General features: G+C 43.6%; 1 protein-coding gene across 1 annotated transcript in view; it reads right to left on the bottom strand.

Annotated features, from left to right (window-relative positions):
- Positions 1-21,947, bottom strand: part of PPTC7 (protein phosphatase targeting COQ7) — a 52,802-nt gene that overhangs the window by 15,921 nt on the left and 14,934 nt on the right. The window contains exon 2 of the mRNA XM_075323652.1: positions 10,159-10,338. Coding sequence (XP_075179767.1) covers positions 10,159-10,338 — 180 coding nt within the window. The remainder of the gene's footprint in view (positions 1-10,158; positions 10,339-21,947) is intronic.

Below are 21,947 nucleotides of genomic sequence, written 5' to 3' on the forward strand. Positions count from 1 at the left end.
ATATCTTTTATTTATTCATTTATTTCATTGATGATTTTTTTTTAAGTTTGCAAAGAAAAAAAACCCCCAAAAAATAAAAACAAAGACAAAAAAAATTTTCATGACTTGTAATATTTTCATTTTTGGGGTCTGGAGCTATGATTGCTTAATTTTTGAGCCCTGACTTTTTTTTTTATTGATACCATTTTTCAGTAGATGCGACATTTGATTGCCTCACTGTATTTTATTGCGGTGACCAAAAAAACCCATAATTCTGGAGTTTTGATTTTTTTCCCCCCGTTATACTGTTAAAAATCGGATTAATTTACTTGATATTTTGATAGACCATACATTTCTGAATGCAGTGATACCAAATATTTTTGAAATGATTTTATTTTCAATGCGGCAAAGGAGGGGTGGGTGAGTTAAAGTCCTATAGGCTATGATCACACACTATATTTTGTGGTTTTGGTGCCTTTTTGAGGTCACAAAGATGCACCTAAATGCATGTGTTTTCTTCCCCTACAAAAGTCTATGAGATTTCTATTTTAATGTCCACAGTGTGCATCTCATTTTGGATGCGTTTTTGCAGATGCAGCATGTCAATTCTTTTTGCGTTTTTACACCGTTTTTGAGCCCTTCCAGTCAATAGATTGGACTTAAAAAATACACTGGGCAAAATGCGGTAAAAACGCATGCGTTTTTTGATGCGTTTTTGCCATAGGTGCATTTTTTGGGGCCAAAAACGCTGCAACTTTGGGTTTAGAAAAGATGCACTGTGTGAACATAGCCGTAGGAGACTTGAAGCTGCAATTGTCCAATCTCTTTTGCTGTACAGAGTGGTACATCAGCACTGCCCTGTATAGCAGAAATAATCATCTATCAATGCCAGCTGACAGCAGGGGTTCACAGGAGGATCTTATTGACAGACATAGGGGTTCATAAGCTGACTTATGGCTGTCATGACAACTCATCAGCACCCTGTGATCATGGCACAGGTGTGCCAATGGGAGCGGGAAAAATTATGTGCTCCCCGCTGGCATGCCTTAAATCCCGTTGTCGAGATATTAACAGTGGGATTTAACTGGTTAACAGCCATGGGCAGATCTACGATCCACCCATTTCTGTTAGAGGCTTTTGCCAGATGATTAAATCAGCTGTCATGTGAGGGGAAAGATGTGGGCTTATTGTGCGAGCCCACATCAAAGGAAGGAACACTGCCTTTGACGGAAATGTATGTCAAAGGACGTGAAGGGGTTAAAGACTGTCGTTTTTTATTTTATAAATCAATAGTACACATAAATAAGTTTGTAATATATACAGATTTTAGCTCAGGATTGAGAAATTTGAGAATGACTGATCAATTCTGGCAGAGAAATAATCAGATTCTGTTGATAAGAAATATTACAAAGCTGCTTATTTTCATGTGCACTATTGATTTATGAAATAAAGATTAAAACAATGCTTACACTTTAAAGTTGTATTTGTTTTATAAAATTGTAATGAGAAATCACTAGGACATGCCATCAGTTTATGTGGGGATCCAACCTCTATGGCCTCCGCCGTCCAGGAATGAAGCGGCCAGTGCTGATTTAGCATGCATAGAGTAAAATATCAGCACTGCGGCCTTTTCATTCTCAGGATGGGTGGAGGCAGTTGCTTAATAGCCAGTTAGCACAGGCTGACTCGACTTCAGATGCGCTTTGAATGATCGGTAAGATCGTTCAGTTGTTAGGCTTCCATTGTTCTCAAGTGCGAGTCCTGTTGATGCACAGCTAAAAACAAAGATCATTTCACCCGACGAACATTTTGCTTGATCGTTGGGTGATCTGCAGCCACAGTTATTGAGAATGAACATTCCTAGGAAAGCTCGTACACGATAATTGTGCAGGGTACATGCACCTTTAGACGCACCTCTCCCTCATAAAATAATATTTTTTCCCCATTTTTTATGAAGATACCTGTTTTTCACATTACAATTGATGCACTTCTTATTTGAAGTTTGATAGCTTTCCCCTATTGTTATACAGTTAGGTCCAGAAATATTTGGACAGTGACACAAGTTTTATTTTAGCTGTTTACAAAAACATGTTCAGAAATACAATTATATATATAATATGGGCTGAAAGTGCACACTCCCAGCTGCAATATGAGAGTTTTCACATCCAAATCGGAGAAAGGGTTTAGGAATCATAGCTCTGTAATGCATAGCCTCCTCTTTTTCAAGGGACCAAAAGTAATTGGACAAGGGACTCTAATGGCTGCAATTAACTCTGAAGGCGTCTCCCTCGTTAACCTGTAATCAATGAAGTAGTTAAAAGGTCTGGGGTTGATTACAGGTGTGTGGTTTTGCATTTGGAAGCTGTTGCTGTGACCAGACAACATGCGGTCTAAGGAACTCTCAATTGAGGTGAAGCAGAACATCCTGAGGCTGAAAAAAAAAAATCCATCAGAGAGATAGCAGACATGCTTGGAGTAGCAAAATCAACAGTCTGGTACATTCTGAGAAAAAAGGAATTGACTGGTGAGCTTGGGAACTCAAAAAGGCCTGGGCGTCCACGGATGACAACAGTGGTGGATGATCGCCGCATACTTTCTTTGGTGAAGAAGAACCCGTTCACAACATCAACTGAAGTCCAGAACACTCTCAGTGAAGTAGGTGTATCTGTCTCTAAGTCAACAGTAAAGAGAAGACTCCATGAAAGTAAATACAAAGGGTTCACATCTAGATGCAAACCATTCATCAATTCCAAAAATAGACAGGCCAGAGTTAAATTTGCTGAAAAACACCTCATGAAGCCAGCTCAGTTCTGGAAAAGTATTCTATGGACAGATGAGACAAAGATCAACCTGTACCAGAATGATGGGAAGAAAAAAGTGTGGCGAAGAAAGGGAACGGCACATGATCCAAGGCACACCACATCCTCTGTAAAACATGGTGGAGGCAACGTGATGGCATGGGCATGCATGGCTTTCAATGGCACTGGGTCACTTGTGTTTATTGATGACATAACAGCAGACAAGAGTAGCCGGATGAATTCTGAAGTGTACCGGGATATACTTTCAGCCCAGATTCAGCCAAATGCCGCAAAGTTGATCGGACGGCGCTTCATAGTACAGATGGACAATGACCCCAAGCATACAGTCAAAGCTACCCAGGAGTTCATGAGTGCAAAAAAGTGGAACATTCTGCAATGGCCAAGTCAATCACCAGATCTTAACCCAATTGAGCATGCATTTCACTTGCTCAAATCCAGACTTGAGACAGAAAGACCCACAAACAAGCAAGACCTGAAGGCTGCAGCTGTAAAGGCCTGGCAAAGCATTAACCCCTTCAGCCCCGGGGCACTTTCCGTTTTTGCGTTTTTGTTTTTTGCTCCCCTTCTTCCGAGAGCCGTAACTTTTTTATTTTTCCGTCAATCTTGCCATATGAGGACTTGTTTTTTGCGGGACAAGTTGTACTTTTAAATGAAACCATAAGTTTTACCATATGGTGTACTGGAAAGCAGCAAAAAAATTCCAAGTGTGGAAAAATTGCAAAAAAAGTGTGATGGCACAATAGTTTTTGGGATGTTTTATTCACGGTGTTCACTATATGGTAAAACTGATGTGTGGGTATGATACCTGAGGTCGGTGCGAGTTTGTAGACACCAACCATGTATAGGTTTACTTGTATCTAAGGGGTTAAAAAAAATTCACAAGTTTGTCCAATAAAAGTGGCGCACGTTTTGCGCCATTTTCCGAAACACGTAGCGTTCTTATTTGTTGGGATCTATGGCTCAGTGACGGCTTATTTTTTGCGTCTCGAGCTGATGTTTCTAATGGTAGCATTTTTGCGCAGATGCTACGTTTTGATCGCCTGTTATTACATTTTGCGTAAAACTTGCGGCGACCAAAAAACGTAATTTTGGCGTTTGGAATTTTTTTTCCACTACGCCGTTTACCAATCAGATTAATTGATTTTATATTTTGATAGATCGGGCATTTCTGAACGCGGCGATACCAAATGTGTATATTTATTTATTTTTTAACCCTTTAATTTTCAATGGGGGGAAAGGGGGGTGATTTGAACTTTTAGGTTTTTTGTTTTTTTTTTAATTTTTTAAAACTTTTTTTTACTTTATTTTATTTTACTAGTCCCCCTAGGGGGCTATAGCGATCAGCAATCCGATTGCTGATCGCTATCTGCTGATTACAGCTATACCGCTGTAAACAGCAGAAATAGTCACTTTCTTTCTTCCTCTGCTCCGTGCCGAGAAAGAATGAAAGTGAAACTTCGTAGCACCAGGCGTCATCACATGACCCTGTGCTACGATGGCAACCACCGAACGTCACGTGATCACTCACGTGACGTCCGGAGGGGGCGGCGGTAAGTAAAAAAGATGGCCGCGCGCATATAGATCTCGTTGCCAGACTTTGGCATCGAGATCTAAGGGGTTAATGTTCCGGGTGGAATACGATTCCACTCGGAACATGTAGGCACACATGTCAGCTGTTGAAAACAGCTGATATGTGTGCCGATCCACGCCGCCTGCCCGCGGCAGGGGGCGGGGCTTACCGGGACACGATCCATGACGGATATATCCGTCCATGGTCGTGAAGGGGTTTTAAAGAAGTTGTCCAGTTACCAAAACTGATTTTTTTTTTTTCTGATAAATCTTGCTAATATGTGCCCCTCAACACATCTATTATGTTTTTTCAGCAAAATTACCTTTCATTGTGCACTAGCAGCACACGGTCATTGCTGGCTCCAGCTCTGATGGGGTTAATCTCTCCTCTGACTTCCTGTGTTCAGTTCCTACAAGTCCCAGAATTCTTTGTGGCTCTAGGGCGGTGTCTGGCTTATCTAACACACCCATTGTGTCTAATACACCCACTCTGCTCCCACCCAAACCCTCCTACCTGCCTCTTCCCTGTGGATGCACTGAGATCAATTACACAGAGACAGCAGCAGCTTTACACAGCCAGGGGAAGAAAGTGTGTGCGCGCGTATATACAGTGTGTGTGTGTGTGTGTGTGTGAATATACAGTGTGTGTGTGTATATACAGTGTGTGTGTATATATACAGTGTGTGAGTGAGTGTGTATGTGTATGTCATCCCGGACTGTATGCAGTTTTTTGCCAAAAAAGAGAAAAAAAAAAAAATGACGTGGGCTTCGTCATATTTTGTATGCTAGCCGGGTACAGCAGGCAGGTACGGGCTGCCCCCAACCCCCAGCTGCCTATTTGTACCCGGCTGGGAACCAAAAATATAGAGAAGCCCTTTTTTTTTTTTTAATTATTTCATGAATTTCATGAAATAATTTTAAAAAAAAAATGACGTGAGCTTCGCCTAATTTTGGTGTCCAGCCGGGTACAACTAGGCAGCTGGGGATTGGAATCCACAGTGAAGGGTGCCCAAGCTTTCTGGGCACCCCCACTGCGAATTGCAGTCCGCAGCCACCCCAGAAAATGGCGCTTTCATAGAAGCGCCATCTTCTGGCGCTGTATCCAACTCTTCCAGCTGCCCTTAAGCCGGGTGGCTAGCCGGGTAATAATGGAGTTAGGGCTAGCTGTATATTATCAGCTAGCCCTAAGCCCAAAATTCATGGTGTCACGCCAATATTAGACATGGCCACCATGAATTTCTAGTAATGATAAAAAAAAAAAAACACAACACACAGAAAAATATTTTTATTAGAAATAAAACAAAACACAATTAGTGACTCCATCTTTATTGAAATAAACCCCCCTCCGCAGTAATCCTGGGTCAGGGTCCCGCGCCGTCCAATCCGGATCCAATATCATCTGATCGGTTTGCTGGAAGGCAAAGCGATCAGATGATGTGTCAGGATCAAGTGCCTGAATCACATCACACATCAGCTGATTGTATAAAAGCCGATTATACAATCAGCTGATGCATCAGTGCCAAAAAAAAAAAAAAAAAAATACTCACTTATGTGCTGTGGCGATTACCGGCAGCTCCTGGAGCGATCGATTGGACAGGAGTCTGATCCTGTCCCATCGCTGCAGGAGCGGCCGGTAATCAGCTGATGAAGTCCCCTGACAGCAGGATCAGCTGATAGCCGGCCGCGAAAAAGCCGGCGAGACTACGATCAGCTGATGCGTCAGGTGACTGCATCAGGTGATCCACGGCCAGGTCCTGCAAGCTTCGTGCGTGCCCCGGGGAGACTGCACACAGCCGAAGCGGCGGGACCGGGACAGGGGCTGGAAGCAAGCATGGCACCCGGACCCTGCAGACAGGTGAGTATGACATACACATACACACTCACTCCGCGTCCGGTCACCTGTGCTGCTGGTGGGAGTATATGATCACACTGCCGACACCGCCCGCTCTCCTGACAGCTGAGCACAGCGGGCGGGTGGACAGTGTGATCACATACTTGCGTGACAGGGGGGATTTCAGTTGGAGAAACCCCCCCTGTACTCCACACTGGCGCCCCGTACCTCCCACAGCTGAATGCTGGTAGCGCGCGCTCTGCCTTCACCGCTCCACACACTGGCATCCTCCGACTCCTCCCCTCGATGCTGGGCTGTGACGTCAGGTAGTCACCGCCCACAGCCCAGTCAATCACTGTGAGTGGCGCCGGCATCCTGTGACGTACCCGTCCAGTTTGAGAGCCCGGAAATGCCGGGACGTCAGAGGATGCCGGCGGCCACAGCTCCAGGGGGTCATGTGACTGGCACTGAGCGTGCAGGATAGCGCCGCTCAGTGCCAGAAATGGAAACAGAAGCCAATGCAGAAGATGCATATAATGGTAAGTGAGAATCATTGGGGAAAAAAAAAAATGGGTGAACCACCCCTTTAAGAAGGAGGAAACCCAGCGTTTGGTGATGTCCATGGGTTCCAGACTTAAGGCAGTGATTGCCTCCAAAGGATTCGCAACAAAATATTGAAAATAAAAATATTTTGTTTGGGTTTGGTTTATTTGTCCAATTACTTTTGACCTCCTAAAATGTGGAGTGTTTGTAAAAAAATGTGTACAATTCCTACAATTTCTATCAGATATTTTTGTTCAAACCTTCAAATTAAACGTTACAATCTGCACTTGAATTCTGTTGTAGAGGTTTCATTTCAAATCCAAAGTGGTGGCATGCAGAGCCCAACTCGCGAAAATTGTGTCACTGTCCAAATATTTCTGGACCTAACTGTATTTCCTCAGCTACAACTACACACAGCATTGGCGTCAGCCCTGATCCTCCAGTCATGGGCTTATTAAGAGGCAGATTGCTATCTAGATTTTCTGTTGTCATTTGATTAGTATAATTCTCATTATTGGGTTTTTTTTCATGTACCCTTCTTTCATCTATTTCTGTTCATGTGTGTGTTCTGGGTACCAGTATCCCAATGCTCTGTGCTCCTGCATCTTAATTTTCTTTGTTATTTCTTGGTATCCCTTCATTTGGCTACTTTGCCTTTTGTACCTCTGATATTGGTTGGGCCTTACCTTAAATGGCCTATCTACATTTTTACTCATAAATAGGAATGTACCTTCATTTCATTATTTTCCCCATACTCTCACATCACTTACCAGCTTTTCTTGAGGTTTCCATGAGCACTTGTGTGATAAAGTACTAAATATAAAAGCACTATCACTTATAACAGCCACTGATCCAGCACTACAAGAGCCCAATCACAGCATGGGCCGTGATGCCCTCCGTTATTTGCATTCTTGGACTGCACATGTGCATAGTGTGCCTGTACACCACACCGCCTGTATATTTTGTCACTTGTACGTCGTCATCTATAACAGCCGATATTGCAGTCTGTGCCCGGCAACGATGAATCAATGGAATGAGCTGAAATGTTATCCGCAGTGGAATATAGTATGTGGGATCCTGGAGCCCAGTCACCTTTCACTTTTAGGTACTGCTATTACTCCCTTGCTTCATTTTCTACTGCCTTATCTTACTAAATGAGATCTTTGACTCAATATTACTCACCCCTTGAAAAAGCCAGCTGTACAAGTGATACGCTTGGAGATTATTCCCCCATATGGTCTCTTTGGTTGCCCTGGGTTAGTTGGCAGCTATACACACACACACACACACGCCATCTTCTATAGGCCTCCATTTCCTTATATAGAGTGTTTCCATCATCATTTTATGTTTGGTCTGATCTCCTACAGCAGTGGTTATACTGTTGAGGATAAGAATTAAGTAACCAAAAATACTTAATTCAGCCATTTCATAGACTCAGGTATATAGTTTAGTAGATGTAACTAACATACATATTTATGAATGCCTTTGTTTCTAATATAAACACTGAATATGCAATGTATGTTTATATATATATATATATATATATATATATATATATATATATATATATACACACACACACACACACATACATACACATACATACATAGCATATTCAGTGTTTTTTCCTTAATACAATATATATTCACATGTAGTACATGTAGCTTGAAGATGGCTGCCACATCCTGTCTACACCCAAGATGATGAACAAAGGAAAATTCCTAAAGTTTAGACTGACCAATCCAACAGAGATTATGCAAATTCCTATATGTCCCGAGTCCAGTCGGCGATACTTGATTGGACTATACTTTGTCTACACCCCTTACTTCTCCTGAACTGTATAAAGTTTCAAACAATAAAGAGCCAGTTGCTCAGCGTCTGTCATGGAGAAGGTTCATAACTGATACAGTGTCCGTTGTTTACTTCTCGAAGTGCACTCATGACATTATAATTTGGAAGAGCAGTCAGATCCAGAGAGACCGCTTGAGTCTCATCCTCAACAATACTGTACCGATATTTTGGGTTTGCATGTGGGAGTTCATCTTACTGCATTATGGTCAGACAAGTGGTTGTTTACACTTGGGTTTGTCTTCATATATTGTGGTTTGTAATCCAGCAATAAAATTTGCACACTTTTTGCAAATTTTTTTTGCTACTGAATGTGCCTTGTTTTTACAGTGTACCTTTCTTGTGTTATTTTGCCTAGTTTCCTTTACTTTCTACAAAACAGCACAAGTATTTGATGGTGCCCGTTAGTAATTTGTATAGTGTTGCTTTCTATGTACAACGTGCATTTCTGATGACTGTAATGAACAAACACTTAAACAATGATGGAGGCTGGAGGGCATTATTTGCCAGAGATGGAACAAGTATAAAACTACAAAATCGGTAAATATCCCGGAATGATCGTGCTTTAATGATAAACCCAACTGGGGCTGAAATACCAGGACAAAAGCCATGGGGTGAGGAATGGACAAGGACGTGAAGTCTTCCTGCCTCAGACCCCAGTGTGTGATTGTGAATAATTTAACAGAGTCATTTGTATATCCTTGTATAGTGGCCATCTTTTCTTCAGGGGATTTCTTCATGTACAGTAGTGTGCTTCCTGGGCTATTGTTTAGGTGACCTGGGGATTATAGGTCCATTCTCCTAATTGCCAGCAGTTGTATGTACATATACACATGCATCTATTATCCATTTGTACAAAGCTGAAGTTACCAAAATAAATCGACTCAAGACGGACTCCACCCTACCACAAATCCAAAACACAAAGCTTCTTTGCCAAGGAATTTACAAGGAGCAAATACAGGACGGACTCATGTTAAGCTCAAGTTTATCAAGCCCTTTCTTTGTATTTCACGAATGTGAAGTTGAACAGAACACAATATGTTTCATCACAATGCCTATTCCTCCATCTCTGGAGACATGTTAGACCATCAGACAATTATTCTTAAATTAAACGAGATCCCAAGACTCATCTGAGTAAGACATTCAACACCAAAATAAGAAAGGGAATGGCTTAACTGGACCTTCACTACAGGACAAACTAATATAACAATTGTAATTGCTAATATGTAGACAGGTGCATGTGGATATCACAACGTCTTAGGATTTATCCCTACAGGGAAAGCCATCAGCACAGCGGAGGGCATTGCTCCAAACATTATGTAACATATTTATAGCAACAACACAACAAATTCCCTGCTGCAGTGCATCATATTAAGGGATTGTCATGCATTACTGTGTTGCCTACTATAAATATGCTGGAATATTTTGGAATATAGTAGCATCGGATTGGACATAACACAGATACCAGGTCATCATGGCGGCAAAAAAACAACCCAAACAAAAAAGCTGCAAACATTTTCCGACAGTCTTTAATACCAGAGAATAACATCAAACAGTCATACTATTTACCTAATAAAGGAACTTTGTTCTGGAGCAGCTCACAGTAACTTGAGGTCAGGATCCCAACAGGGTTCGTTGGCACAAACCGTCCTTCTTTAACCAAACGTTCGCATGTGCGCATAAGAGTCTCAGAAAACTGAGATGGGTCAACTCCATAGTCTCGCCAGCCACCCACTCCATCGGCCACACCTGGGAATAGAGGAATAGGTTATGGCTTCAAATAAATATGCAGTTAAATGGCAATTCTCAATTTACTGATGCGTTAAAGGGTATGTAACTGTAATTTCAGGAAACTTTTTAGGATAAAAGCTGGGTGAACATGAGGAATAGCACTATTTCTGGTCACTACATGACTTGTATATTGCATTTTTCACTGTTTTTCCCTCTGAAGGCACTCTTATTGGCAATTGCTTCTGAGCTGATGGGGAAAAGACAAACTACAGTGATCTCCCAAAATACACAGAATTCCTGCTCTTCATTCTTTAATTAGCCCACAGAAGAAGCTGTGTGAAGGACAATATACAGCGTTATTAAGCAGTGTACATGTGAATCAAGCTCTGGGGTGAGGTAAAAGACTTGTTAGGCTATGTGCGCACGTTGCGCAAATACATGCAGTTACGCTGTGCTTTGTAGCGCAGCGTAACTGCATGCCTCCTGCGTCCCCTGCACAGTCTATGGAGATTGTGCAGGGGCCGTGCGCACGTGGCGCTTTAGAGCGCAGCGCTTCGGCTACTGCCGAAGCGCTGCGTAAAAAGAAGTGACATGTCACTTCTTTCCTGCGCTTTGCCGGCAGCTCCTGCTCTGTCTATGGGAGGAGCTGCAGGCAGAGCGCATGGAATCGGCGCTCACTACGGACATTTCTGCAGCGATTTAAAGCGCACATGTGCTCTTCAGATCGCTGCAGAAAGTTCTGCAGTGAACTGTACGCAACGTGCGCACATAGCCTTAGAAAGTACTGCACAATCCCTCTCTCTTTCCTTATATTCTCTCATTCTGCTTTCTCCCCTCTCCATAGAGTATAATACACTGTAATCTCATTGTGCTATCAGTTGTTTCCTTTTCTGAGCGAATTGCAAGTCCAAGAGGCAGAGCTGAAGGAATGGCCCATACAGAACATCAAAAGTGAGTACACCCCTCACATTATATATATATATATATATATATATATATATATATATATATATATATATATATAAAAAAATATTATATATATATATATATATATATATATATATATATTTCATGGGACAACACTGAAGATATGACACTTTGATACAATGAAAAGCAGTCAGTGTGCAGCATGTATAAGAATGTAAATTTTGTGTGTGCCTTCTAAACTCAACCCACAGCCAAAGTAAGTGACAATGGCCAAATTGTGCCCAATTAGCCATTTTCCCTCCCCGGTGTCACGTGACTCGGTGTTACAAGATCTTGGGTGTGAATGGGTGCAGGTGTGTTACATTCAATGTTATCGCTCACACTCTCTCATACTGGTCACTGGAAGTTCAACATGGCCCCTCATAGCAAAGAATTCTTTGTGAATTAAAATTAAAAAAAATTGCTCCACATAAGGATGACCTAGGCTATAAGAAGATTGCCAACACCCTGAAACTGAGCTGCAGCAGCACGGTGGCCAAGACCATACAGCAGTAACAAGACAGGTTCTTAAGTGTACCTAGAAAAAGTGATGCCATTTTGAATTCCATAAGAGTGGTCACACCAAATATTGATATGATTTAGATTTCTTCTTTGTATTTTGTTGATTTTTTTTTCAACAATTCTATTTTTAAAGCATTCTTACTTTGCAAGCATGATTTTTTTTAATACGCTTGTCTAAAACATTTAACACAGTACAATACTTCTGTTATACCACAATCATCCTTGACAGTTTTCATGTCAAATGAGTATCAGTAAGGTCCTTAGTAGTGATGAGCGAGTATGCTTGTTACTACTCGGTACTCGCACGAGTATCAATGTACTCGGGATACTCGGCGGGGACCGAGTAATCTCGCGATGCTCGTGCTGTACTCGTGGTCTTCATGTTGGCGCTCTTTTTACAGCCATCCCTTATGCAGGGATTGGCTGGCAGACCACTGCAATGCCACAGCCCTGTTGTGGAATTGCAGTGATTGGCCAGCCCGCACAGCGTGACCGTGCCTTTAGCCCGACACTTCCCCGCTCGGCTACGGCCCCTCCCGCACTCCACTCCGCGTGTATATATATATATGCACGCTTACACACACACGCACGGTTTTTTTTTTAATTTACAGTTTTATGGTTTCTACATGCTGCCGGGGGTCATTTCAGAATAATACTCGGGTCTCCCATAGGATAACATTGGGCTCGGTGCTCGGGCCGAGTACACGAGTATTTTGAGATGCTCGGCCCGAGCCTCGAGCTCCCGAGCATTTTAGTACTCGCTCATCACTAGTCCTTAGTACTTGCCTTGATGCAATGAGATTTTTGTTGCCAAATTACCGTACCAAAGGGAATGTGGAGGGCAGTAACACAGAAATGCTATCGAACTGTCCTTGCTCATAAAGGGTCAAAGCCGGAAACAATGGGCAGTAGGACATTTTGTATAATCTGCTTTAGCTTAATAGGACATGTTATACAAATTTATTACAAGATAACTTAATGATCACTGGAGTTCTGACCGTGGACTCACAGAAATCCAGAGAATGGGGCTATGGAACCCAAGAACCGGGCTCAGCAGACCCATGTCTTGTTTGGATAGGTATGCATGTGCAATCGCAATTCCATTGGAATAAACTTTTAAAGGGATTGTCCACTGCTTGACCATCCGTTTTGGCACAACAAGATGTTTCACATTATTTTTAAAAGTAAATATGTAAATTTAACTCCCGGAAGAGCACCATTCCTCCTCTCAGCCCTGCAGTCTGGGAAAAAAACGTCACACGAGAATTGGTCAGCGCAGGTGTCTGCTCTGATGGGATTGTGAAGACTACAGCCAGTCAGCAGCCACTGATTTTCATCACTCAAGTGACATTGTTTAAAGGGTACATCCCAAAAAAAAGCACCTAAAGCACTAGCAGGCTGGTAGTTGGTACCTACCTGCTTGTTGGTCCCTTCCCTGTAACTCGCCTGCCGGTGATTCAGCTGCTTCTGCTGACACCGCGACAACAGTTGTGACTTCTCATCCCGCTCTGCTTTGTAGACTGGATGGCACAGCAAACGTCATGCTGATTGACAGCAAGCTCCCCCAGTTAAGCCCCCGTCACATTTGACGACTTACCAGCGATCCCAAAAACGATGCGACCTGATAAGGATCGCTGGTAGGTCGCTGGTGAGATGTCACACAGTCAGATCTTACCAACGATGCAGTAACGATGAGCGACCTGTATGACGATGAGCGACCTGTATAGGGGGGTCATTGTTAGGTGTCAAACACAGCAGGACATCATCTTTGAAGAAAATGGTCCGGACCCTTCAGCAACAACTAGCGATCTCACAGCAGGGCCCTGATCTCGTTGTGTGACACCTACCAGCGATCGCTGCTGCGTCACAGAAACGGTGATGTAGCAACGATCTCATCAGCGATCTCGTTGTGTAAGATGGGGCCTTTAGTCTCTCTCTGCACTATCATAGCCTTTGAGATATGTGATGTGAAGTCTATGGAAGACCGTAAAGTGGACATCTGGCTTGTAGCCCAATGTCGTGCAAATGACTTCTGATGGTTTGTACAGACGCTATATGATGCTTTATTTCACATGCAGTATGGAATGGATCACTACTTGCCTTTGTATTTTGAAAATTCCTCCTGTCTCTGCACCTTTTGCGGTCATTCCAGTTATTTTAGCTACTGGGGCAAGCATCAGTACCAGTGCGGACTATGCCGGTCTTCAGTGTTGCGGTCTGCCAAAGTAATAAACCAAGGTGTCTCGGTTCAAAAGATTGTCCCTTTCGGCTTGCGTTAAGTGGCAATAATGGACACTTCAACGAACATGAAGAATCACAAAATCACCCCACAGTATTTGATCTGATATTTGATGTTTCATGTGGGTAAAAAAAAAAAAAAAAAAAAAAAAAAAAAAAAAAAAAAAAGATCTCAATCAGGCTTTTATACCCCTTCCACATGCGACAGATTGGAGCGGAGTACTTGAAAATTGGATCATTTGCAGATCTTCGTGACAACCGGTACTTCCTCAATTTACGGAACATTACAGATCATCCTTCTTGGTTTTGCAATGTTGACGTTGCGGAGAATGATACCAGATAAAGTAAAAGTTAGACTATATTCACATCTATGGCGGAGGATCTGTTGTACATTCTGCCATGAATGCTGAAGAAAGTAATGCAGCATACTGCGCTATTTTATCTATTATAATCTCAAACACTATGACAGAAACCTATTGAACCCCATTATGGTCAATGGAGTCTGACGGGCACTGATGGTTTCTGCTATGGGCAGGTGCCAGCACTACCATTCTCCTCCTATAACAGAACATAAATATGGGAATAACTGGTGTGAATGTGAACCAAGCCTATCATGTGCCTTCTTTATATTATCTAACATACATTTTATAGGAATATAATGTCCTTCAAAATTTGCCTCGACAGACGACAATGGGATTTTTGCCCTGACCCAGCTTTGAACCCTATAATCTGAGCGAAACATGTTGCCAGACTAGTGCCTGGACAGATTAATCAGATTCTATTAAAAAGAATAGAGGTCAACCTTTCCACCACCTGTTCTTCGTAAGAGGAGCAGATGCTACATACAGGTCATCTCACTGACATTGTGAGAAACTTCCACAAGTATCTGAACTTCTGTACGGAAAAACAAAAATGGATTGTACTCTGTATGACTGGGGTTTGCGTGTGTTTTGGGTGCTGGTTACTGGGCTTGGACAATTTGATATTCATGAAAGGAGCCTCACAACGGATTTAGAAATACATATAGGAAAAAAGAAAAATATAAATTTCCTGTGCATGTCACAATATATTTATAGGTATGTAAATCTGCTGCAGAACGCCAGGGATTAGAAGTTAGTGCAGATTAACACTAAGAGTGTGATTACCTGCATACAGTGAGGGCAACCTGTCAACACAAACCCCTACACGACATGGCCAGAAGTATGTGGACACCACAACACCCTCATAGGCACCAGCTGAAGAGCGCCTTACAATACCTCGACATTGCCTCTGCTGCTTTCACAGTCCCCCGACTGCAAGGTCCAGCGTCCATTCAATTATAAGATTGGTGAGGTCAGGAACGGGATGTGGGGGAATAAGGTTTGGCTCACCGGCCAGGACTGTGTCCCTAATAAGATTTCCACACCAAACTTACAACACTGTCTTTAGCTGTTCCTCACAAGGTTGTTGTTGATAAAACAGTATGAAGTTTTGTCTCTGCTTGGTTAGTCTCTCTTTGAAGCCATGTTCACACAACAGATTTTCCAGTTGACAAACCTGATGCAGATATGCCAAGAATCCGAGGCAGATCCTCCAATTTGTGGTGCAGACCGGCTTCAATAAGACCCATTACACATGGAGAATGTGTGCGGAATTCAGTGTGAAAATAACATCTTGTAGTATAACAGAGTGTGAAATCCCATGCATATGTATACTTTATGTATTTATGGTCTTAAAAGGGTGGTCCACCCATATTTTTTATTTTCTAGATCGATATATTGAGAAACATTATTTCTCTCAAATACCTTATGTTGGCAATAGTGCCTGTGAGAGGCGCTACTGCAGACCGCTGTTCCCCGCTCCGTGACCTCAGGGATCCGGTGACGTCATGTCAAGTTCCAGACACGTCACATCCCTGTGGCCGGCCCCGGTCTTCCTGAGTCACTGAGCTGTGGGCGGTGTTTCACCCCTCATCACAGCCCAGTGTGTCACCTGCTTGCAGCATTCTGCTGTGAGGGAGGATGGAGCTGATTGGCTATGACAAGCGGTGAAACACCGCCCACAGTCCATCACTCACGGACACTGCGGCCGGCCGCGGTGTCAGGAACTTGACGTGACGTCACCAGATCCCCGAGGTCACAGAGCCCGGGGGTCACGGAGCAGGGAACAGTGGTCTGCAATAGCACCTCTCACAGGCACTATTGCCAACATAAGGTATTTGAGAGAAACTTAGTTTCTCAATATAATATCGCTCTAGAAAATAAAAAATATGGGTGAACCACCCCTTTAAATAGGCTTTCTGATGTGTGTAACCTGTAATCCCACCCACTAAAGGCTGGTTTACACGCAGCGACATCGCCATCTATGTTGCTGCAGATCGCACCTGCCCCCATCATTTGTGCGTCACGGGCAAATCGCTGCCCGTGGTGCACAATATTGCTAGGACCTGTCACATGTACTTACCTTCCTAGCGACGTCACTGTGGCCGGCAAACAGCCTCCTTTCTAAGGGGGCAGTTTGCGCGGCATCACAGCGACGTCACACGGCAGGCATCTAATAGAGGCGGAGGGGCGGAGAGCAGCCGCATGAAAGACACGCCCACCTCGTTACTGGAGGACGCAGGTACGGTGTTGTTCGCCGTTCCTAGGGTGTCACACGTAGCGATGTGTGCTGCCTCAGGAACGACGAACAACCTGCGTCCACAACAACCAACGAGATTTTGAAAATGAACTACGTGTCAACGATCAGGTATTTTTGATAGTTAGCGGTCACTCGTACGTTTCCCACGCAACTACGTTGCTAATGAGGCCGGATGTGCATCACGAATTCCGTGACCCCAACGACATCTCATTAGCGATGTCGTTGCGTGTAAATGGGCCTTAAGGGAAATAGTCCCCCCCTATTTGTAGTTATATAGGGTGCTATTCTCATGCTATATTAGAGGGACAATACCACAGCAGATTTCACCTGTACTTTTGCAAAAGGCTGAAATCTGCTATGAAAATCTCCAGCATACATTCTCAAGAAGTGGATGTGACCTGTGGATATTGACTATGCTACTTCTGGGGTTACAGAGGGAACCTCTTCTGTCTGACCATGGTGTCCAAGGTAGTTAATGCTGTCGTGGGCGCTAGCATCCATCTCCACAGTTATTACAGCTGTATATAGCAGGCTCCGCTCCTGACCCCATTCATGCCCTCATACCCACACTGTCACGCATCTGTATGTCTCGTCAGCTATAGGGGAAGGAATGGATTGTGCATACCTATGCACGGACAGACATTTGGTCCTCCGTCCATAACAAGTCTTGTGGTAGACAGGATAAATAAAAAATAAAATGAATGGATATCAACAAGATGAACAAGTTTTTCTGGATGAACAGTTCCATTCTGTATTACTAGAATCAAGTATGAACAAATGTTTCCCAACCTGTATCAGCTCTGGGATAAGAGGCAATATCAGTACACTGAAATCTGCAGCACTAGCCAGCTCCCTGTCCTGAGGCTAGCACACGAAACAAGAACAAATTACAGTATAAAACAGGACATTACTGTCAAGCCTCAGCATGCGGCCAGCCAGAAACACCACGTGCCACACTGGCGTATCTCTGCACTTATCTGATCAATAATATCTAGATGACATCTAGACCAATAACATCCATTAAACCAGTATGGAATTGGCCTGCCTGCACTTATACTATGAGAATACATCCTGTCATCGTATTTTTTGTGTAACCCTAATGAATTAGGCTCCTACTGCATGGACTTTGGTTGAGAAGTGTCATCACTGGTCTACATTGCCCAGCAAACCCTGCTGCTGCCATATTGGTGCTATTCCTCCCCTTCTTCCAATAACCTTACTTTTACCATCATGACCAGCACAGGGGCCTTAAGCAGAACCGCGGCTATGAATGTAAACCATCAGCTCATCATAGGGGGGCAATGTGAGCTTTCAATGAGGTCACCCCACTAGCCGCTTTCTGTAAATGCCTCCCTCATAGATTAACAGTGGTATTTACCAGGTTAACAGCAGCGGGGAAGAGCTCACCTGCAGCTGTTACAGGCACATGATTGCTAAATAACAGCCATCATATACCAGAAAAATGAGGGCCTAGCTCCTGATCCCGCAAGAAAAAAGGGGTCTGACATATGACGTACCAGTATGTCATATGCTGGAAGGTGTTAAAGATTACTGGGCTTCTTGCTGTTTTATCAGCTGATCACTGCAGATATTTTATCCTCCGTATTCATAAGCTCCTGCCATTCCCTTTAACCCTACTTTAAATACACACAGATTAGAAGCTGGCAGGTACAATGCATTCATGAGCAGACGTTTTGGTTTTCAGCTTTAGCTTTTATTGTGGCAATTTGCATTAACTTTACATTCTGAAAAGTATTCAGGTGAATTGAAAAGCCATTCCTTGCCATGAAAATGTACTTCATCACAAGGATATCACATATCAAATATCAGCTGACTACAGTGCTTGAAACAGCCTTCATCTGGCAGTTCTCATTGAGAAGTGGGAAAAAAATGATAGTACACGTTTTATTTCACCATGCCACTTCTCTGGTTCTTAAGGCCCAGTCACAGACAACGACTTACCAGCGATCCCGAAAACGATGCGACCTGATAGGGATCGCAGGTAAGTCGCTGGGAGGTCGCAGGTGAAATGTCACACAGTCAGACCTTACCAGCGATGCAGGAACAATACAGGTCGCAGTAGCGACCTGTATAACGATCTCAGCAGTCACTGTGACCCTGTCACACAGCGTCAAACACAGCGATGGGTCCTGCTCAGCAGGACATCACCTTTGAAGAAAATGGCCTGGACCATTCTGCCACGACTAGAGATCTCACAGCAGGGGCCTGATCGCTGGTAGGTGTCACACATAACGAGATCGCTAACTGGATCGCTACTGCGTCACAGAAACCGTGACTCAGCTGTGATCTCGCTAGCGATCTCGTTATGTGTGACGGTACCTTTACTGAAGAGTAGCTGACTCCATGGATATCTCACAGCAGCCTACTGTCCTCTCCACATTCATTACACCCTCTGCTAATGGAGCGTTATTAAGCATGTGCGACCACCACACCACTAAAAGGAGAAGTCACCGATAAACGTTCATTCTAGGCAATAGATCTTGGTATAAGTTCCACAATTGGATGTCTAAGGCTACTTTCGCACTTGCGTTAATTACCTTACAATCCACTCTTTTGGAAAACAGCGGAATCCGTTAACGGATTCCGCTGTTTCCCATAGACTTGTATGGATGACAGATTGTGCCAAAAGTACCTTAGTTGCTTCCGCTGGCCGACGCTGTGTTGCTTCCGCCGGGCGGAAGGAACGCAGCATGTAACGTTTTTTGAGCAGCGGAATCCTTTATTTTTTCACTGCGCATGCTCATTTTTTTTTTTTTTTTTTTAATATCACAGAAACTTTATTTGGTCTCTCGGTGGCCGAACGATCAGCTTTTAAGAGCGCTCAGGTGATCAGCTGATCGTTCACAATAGTCTGCCGCCGGTAAAACTGTAAAGTAGAAAAAAAAAGTTAAGAAAAAAAAAAGCTTTCCGTTGTTTTGTACGATCCGTTGCATCCGTTGTGCCATTATATGCAACGCATCCGTTGCATCCGTCACACAACGCAATGCAACGGATGCCGTTCAACGCAAGTGTGAAACTAGCCTTAAAAATAAATGTTCCTGTGCTGAGAATCTTATATACACATGTCACTGCTGAGTACTGTCTAATGGCAGTGTCTGACCGTACAGGGACATGGTCTCATCATAGCCTGGCTGCGGGGTAGAGGGAAAAAGTAAAGAAAAAAAATGTATACAGACATTTCAGCATAGGATTGCAGATGCGGCTTTCTGTGAGGCAAAACATTTCCCTGTCTGTGTGAAAATATGTTTTACGTCACAGAAAGCAGCACCTGTGACCCCATGGTATCCTGTCTATATACTCTTAGGGGTACTTTGCACGCTGCGACATCGCTAGCTAATGCTAGCGATGCTGAGCGTGACAGTCCCTGCCTCCGTCGCACATGCGATATCTTGTTATAGCTGCCGTAGCGAACATTATCGCTACGGCAGCTTCACACGCACTTACCTGCCCTGCGACATCGCTCTGGCCGGCGACCCGCCTCCTTCCTGTACTTTGTATGCATGTCAGACAACCCCTTTAATGGGATGTTCACACTATATCTTTGGTGCATTTTTCTGCATAGATTTTTCATTGGTTTTATGCAAATCCATGCTAATAAAAAAAAGCTACTTTTTACAGTAGCAGCAAAACCGATGAGATTCCAGAAATCTCATGCACACGTAGCTGCTTTTTTTTCCCCTGATGAAATGGCAAAATGCTGCGGTTTTTTAAATAAGAAGCGCGTCAATTCTTTCAGCATTTTTGCTACTTTTTTGCCACCATTGAAAGCAATGAGAGTGAAACAAAAACGCAGCTGCAAAAGAAAGTGCAGCAAAACCGCAGTAAATACGCCTTGTGTGAACATAGACAATTAAGGGGGCTTTACACGGTAGCGATATCAATTTGCTAGCAATTTCTAGCGATAGCGAGCGTGTAAGCACCCGCCCCTGTCGCGCATGCGATTGTTTGTGATTGCTGCCGCAGCGAACATTATCGCTACGCAGTGTCACACATACTTACCTGGTCAGCGGCGTCGCTGTGACTGCCGAACAATCCCTCCTTCAAGGGGGAGGGACGTTCGGCATCACAAGACGTCACCGCAACATCACTAAGCGGCCGGCCAATCAAAGCAGAGGGGCGGAGATGAGCAGGACGTAACATCCCGCCCACCTCCTTCCTTCTTCATTGCGGCCGGCTTCAGGTAAGGAGACATTCCTCGCTCCTGCCGTGTCACACATAGTGATGTGAGCTGCCGCATGAGCGATGAACCACAATGCTAAACAACCCTTACCGATTTTTTACTTTGGGACGACCTCTCCATGGTGAACAATTTTCACCATTTTTGAGGTCGCCTAAGGTCGCTGGTAAGTATTACACGCTGCGATATAGTTAATGACGCCGGATGTGCGTCAATAACAACTTGACCCTGGCGACCAAACATTAACGATATCGTAGCGTGTAAAGCCCCCTTTAGGCTATTTATTACCACTGTGGTTTAACAGACTGGAGGCCTCGAACACGGACAAAGACACCTCCTGTAATATGTCAATGTCTGTGGGCAGCAGATAGACAAGGTGTAGGTAGAGGAAGACAAGGTAGATGTGTAGGGCAACTTTGGTAGATGCCATCAATATACAAGTGTTGGAAAACCCTCTTAAGTGAATGGCATAGTAATGTGATCCTTGTTGCTCTGCATAATTACTTTTCTTCTTACTATTTCTTTCCCAGGCTCCTATTCTTTGGAAATCTATTAGACATTTCTTAAGGTGATTCCACACATTACATAATAGATGGACAACCTCTTTATGACCTTCCGTAATACCAGATCTTGAGGTGGTTAGCGGCCCACCTTAAATATCTACAGGCGAGAACCTATATACAATCATATGTGCTAGGTTAAGGGAACCTGTCACTTGATTCATGCTTCCCAGGCCGGGGGAACATGAACAGAACAGGCTGCATGATGGCAGGAAGGGATGTCCGTTTGAAAAGCCAACCAAGGACTTTAGGGAGAGAACAAATGTGGTGTGGCCTCTAGGCAGCCATTCCAGACAATTAAAAGGTTGAGAGAAGCTGGCTGGGGACCGCTTTGGACTTGTCTGGTCTGTTTTTCTGGTCTTCTAGATATGCATGGCTGCAATGGTGGTTTTGGGAAACATTAATCTAATGACAGGATCCCTTTAAAGCTAACTGGTCATGTAAAAAAACACAACCTGTTGATATGGGGTTAATCTTCAGGTTAAGGCTATGTGCACACGCTGCTTTTTTTTTTACGCTGCGTT

This window comes from Anomaloglossus baeobatrachus, chromosome 1, assembly GCF_048569485.1.
Source record: "Anomaloglossus baeobatrachus isolate aAnoBae1 chromosome 1, aAnoBae1.hap1, whole genome shotgun sequence".
Taxonomy (NCBI): Eukaryota; Metazoa; Chordata; class Amphibia; order Anura; family Aromobatidae; genus Anomaloglossus; species Anomaloglossus baeobatrachus.